General features: G+C 65.5%; 1 protein-coding gene across 1 annotated transcript in view; it reads right to left on the reverse strand.

Annotated features, from left to right (window-relative positions):
* The window catches only part of ZC3H3 (zinc finger CCCH-type containing 3), a 72,993-nt gene that overhangs the window by 18,820 nt on the left and 50,120 nt on the right, over window positions 1-4,053 (reverse strand). Inside the window, exons 7-10 of the mRNA XM_029923341.1 lie at window positions 3,538-3,615; window positions 2,974-3,097; window positions 2,549-2,647; window positions 1,284-1,366 (exon numbers count right to left, since the gene is read on the reverse strand). Coding sequence (XP_029779201.1) covers window positions 1,284-1,366; window positions 2,549-2,647; window positions 2,974-3,097; window positions 3,538-3,615 — 384 coding nt within the window. The remainder of the gene's footprint in view (window positions 1-1,283; window positions 1,367-2,548; window positions 2,648-2,973; window positions 3,098-3,537; window positions 3,616-4,053) is intronic.

Below are 4,053 nucleotides of genomic sequence, written 5' to 3' on the forward strand. Positions count from 1 at the left end.
CCCCCAGGACGTGGTCTGCCCCGACGCCGCGGCAGGGGAGCGACCCGCACCCGCGCGGGAACCAGATCCGGCAGCACAGTCCCAGGCGACACCGGCTGCTGGCTGGGGTCCTCGCCTCAAGGCACGTGGTCCCAGGGAAGCCCGGGTGCTGGGGGCCTCCCTGCTGCCTTCCTCTGCCTGGCAAAGGGCCTGGGGAAATGGGACCTGGGGGGGTCCAGGAATGCCACCTGGCCACTAATGATTTTTATGTATTTAAAGGGTTAAATAAAAACATAATAGTGAGTAGGTGGCCATGAAGCCTGGTGTCCTCACTCCCAGGACGGGGCAACCTGGGCCTACACATGACAAGCACATCCGGCCCATGAGGGCCACGGCAGGGGCCTCCTCCCCCAAACCACAAGTGCAAAGCCCAATCAAGTCCTCCCTGAGGTCACTGTGGGACTGTGGCCCAAAGGGAGCTGCTCACAACAGGAACAGTGGTGACGAGAAGGAAGGTGACAGGGTGCTCACCACCAGGGCGGCAGGGGACACGGGGCAGGTGGCAATGCTTGCCCTGTGCAGGCAGGGGCAGGAGTGCAGACGAACGAACAGCCCCCTGCTTCCCTTTTGGGGACGAGGTCACCAGCTGCCAGGACCGAGGTGGGCCGGGCAGGGCCCCAGACTGCTCAGAGGTCCCTCAAACACACACGGGCACCTTCCCAGCCCAGGCTCCGTTTCCCACAGGCAGCTGCTGAAATGGATCCGGTGGTGAGAGGCAGAAGTGACATCACTCAGAAATTCTAGGGACCTGAGGCAGTGACAAAGCATTCCAGGCTTAAAAAGGGATGTCCCCAAGCTGCCTGGCCCTGAGCCACCCCATCAGAGCTGCATGGGAGGCCTGGGCACGTGGCCCTCCGGCCACCGGAGGCCCCTCCCTTGGCCTCCCCGAGACGACTCCTGCCAGGACCCGCTCAGCTCAGTCCTCTCCTGAGTTCCAGACGCGGTCACCCCAGCATTCCGACACTGCGAGTGGTGCCCCCTGCCACATCCGGCCTGCTGCCAAGCCCTGACTACTCCATGGACACACCACGCACCCTCTCACGGCCACTGCCCCCTGGCCAGTGTCTGCCCTCTCTGAGCCTCAGTCTCCTCAAGCTGAAGAGGCGTGGCTCCCAGGCTGAGCTGTGAGACCCCCCCACCCCCCACATGAGAAGGAAGTGCTCTGCAAGGAGGCCCAGGCCCAGGGGCCGGGGAGAAAGGAGTGCGGAGCGGGGTGGAGGGAGCTGGGCAGCCCCGGGCCACACCGGAGTCCTGGTTCCCAGCTGGGGACACCGATCCCGGGGTACACACTGGAGGCCGGTCCAGGTGGCACATGGTGCCCACACACCTGCCCGCCACGGGGACGACACAGTGCAATCTGATAGCTGCTGGTGAGCGTGGCTTCCCGGGCTGTCACCCAGGCTGCCAGTGCCGCTGTGGCGCCATCTGCTCCCGCCAGGGACCACTGTCAACATGTGTCCGCCTGTCAGGCCTGGGGTTGAGGGAGCAGGGTGGGGCAGGGACGAGTTTACTCCCCTCTCCTCTTCGCAGTTTGCTCTTTAAAAAAAAACGCCAGTGTGGGGCTCGCAGCGGGAGGCACGTTCAAACCCTGAGCCGCGCTAAAACGTGCACGTAAAGTAGCTGCTGGAAAAGGGGCCGCGAGGTGCGAGGGCGCGACGCGGCTCGGCCGCAAACCCTGGGCAGCCGCGAGCTCGCAGCTGGGGGTCTTCCCAAAATAGACGCAAGTTCGGCTGGGCGGCCCCGCCCCTCCAGGCCGAGTGGGCGGGGTCTGGGGTGCGCGGGCGCGGCGGCCACGCTGCCAGCCTGCTTGCTCCCGCAGCCCCGCGGCACCCGGGCTGGAGGGGCGGTCCTGGGAAATGAGGGCGCCCCAGGAAGAGGCGTCTGGAAGGGATGGAGGTAGCAGGGTGGGGTCTCGGGTACGTGGCTCCGGGCCCTCTCTTGTCATTCTGTGTGACTTCTCAGCACACAGGGTGGGGTCAGCAGGTCACGGACGACTGGATGGCCTGCCCAGGGACGCGTGGTGGCCAGTTAGAAACAGGGAGCCGGCCCTTCAGCCTAGGCTGGTGAGGTGGCTCTGGCAGACACACTTGGGGCTTCTGCTCCATGGCAGGGCCCAGCGGGCTCCTGGTCCACAACACACAGCAGGCCTGGCAGAGCAGGAGCCACAGCCCACGCCGGGTGCACCCAGGTCCTGGGCAGAACCCCACAAGGAGAGGTCCCGGGGTTGGGCCCTTCCAGGAGGGTGGAAAGGCCTGAGACCCGGAGGGAGGTTCATGGTCACCGGGCTCAGGAGGAGGAGGGTGCCCTCCACCTTCCCCATGGCTTGGGGACCCCAACCAGGGGCCAACATTGTCCCAGAGAGGCCAGAATCGGGAGGGGAGGAGAGCTCTACTTTTCTGCCCAAGTCAGAGTTCTGCTGACAGGAAAGAAGAGAATTTATTTCTTTAATTATTACTCGTCTCAGCAGGCTGTTGGCCAGTGGGCACTCCTGCAGCCGGAGGCAGCCTACCTTCCCCACAGCAAGGCGTCGGGGGTCCTGGCGGCCGGAGGAGGCAGGGGGAGTGCAGGGGGGTCCTTGGCAAGCTCTGGCTCCAGCTCTGCCTCACACCTGGGACAGGCCACCCAATGGTCTGTGTTCCAAATCCTACCTCCTGCCCCCGCCTGCCCTGATGTCCCAGGGGGCCTCCCAGGACCCCGCCTGTGCCTGGAGGCCTCTGTCCTCTCTCACGGCCTGAGACCAGGAGGCCAGGACCCTAGGCACATCTCGGCGGGGCTATAACTTTCGCTCTGCGTCCTGGGGAGGGGGAGGGGCCAGGCAGGGCAGCACCTGCAGGGGAGTGGGCTGGGCGAGGTGTCCTCCAAAGTGACGCGTGCAGACCTATGCTGGGGACAGAGGCGCGCCCTGCAGCCCCTCCACCACCGCAAGGCGCCAACGGTGGTGGCCCGGGGTCTACCAGGGACTCTGGCTCGCCTCTTCGTTCCCTCCCCCGAGCAGCGGCCACGTGGTACAGACCTGCCTCTTCCTCTCCACCTTCGGTGCCTCTCCTCCCACCTTGGCCTTGAGGGGCCAGGCGGTGGGTGCAGCCTCACCCCAAAGGCCCATCCGGCCCACCTGAGGTCAGGGTCCATGTGGAACGGCCCACATGCAGCCCCAGGCACGCGGGCAGTAGGGTCCCGGCAAGGGCGACGGTGACCCCAACCCACAATCCACGTCTGGGTCCCTGCTGTGGACAGTGTGAATGCCAGGACGGCCAATGATGTGTGGCCAGGCCGGGGAGGAGTCCCTCACACCTTGTGTGAACAAGCAGCTCCCGGCATTGCCGCGCCGGCAGGAGGTGAGGGTGCAGAGGAAGAGTCAGCCCTTTGTGGCTCCGCCCGCCCCACACAGCCCCTGGCTAGGGGCAGTCCTGAGAAGGACCGACAGCCGAGCGTGGGGCCTCAGAGACCATAAGCACGGACGCCTAGTGCTGGCCCGGAGAGGAGAGGGCTGTTGCTCACCCTCGGAGGCCCAGCCAGTGCTCTGTACCTGCTCCTCCACTGAGCGAGCCGAGGCCATGGTGGAAAGGGATAGGGAAACTGAGGCACAGAGAGTGGAGCCAGGGCCATCGTGCCCCCCAGTGCCTCTCCTGGGCAGCCCAGTGCACCTCGCCTAGAAGGCAGCTGGCACCCATGCCTCACGGCCCCTGGTCCCCCCCACTAGGTCCTGGGGACACGGCTGGGCAGGGCTTCCAGGAAGGGCCCCCAACCTCCAGCTGGCCCCAGCGCCCGACTCGCCCCAGGCCAGGCCTCTTCAGGGGGCTGGGAGCAGCCGGGTCTCTGCAGGCCCCACACTGCCTGCAGCCTCACCCGTTTTTTCTTGACAGAAAAGGATGGGGGTAAAATTGGACTGAAACCAAAATATTTTCTACTTAATTTGTATAATAAGCGAATCCAAAGCATTTCCTTCTCCTCGGCCTGCTTCCCCAGGCCGCGGGGGCAGGCGCGGCGGCGGCGGCGGCGGCTGCACACACCGTG

This window comes from Suricata suricatta, chromosome 15 (assembly GCF_006229205.1).
Source record: "Suricata suricatta isolate VVHF042 chromosome 15, meerkat_22Aug2017_6uvM2_HiC, whole genome shotgun sequence".
Taxonomy (NCBI): Eukaryota; Metazoa; Chordata; class Mammalia; order Carnivora; family Herpestidae; genus Suricata; species Suricata suricatta.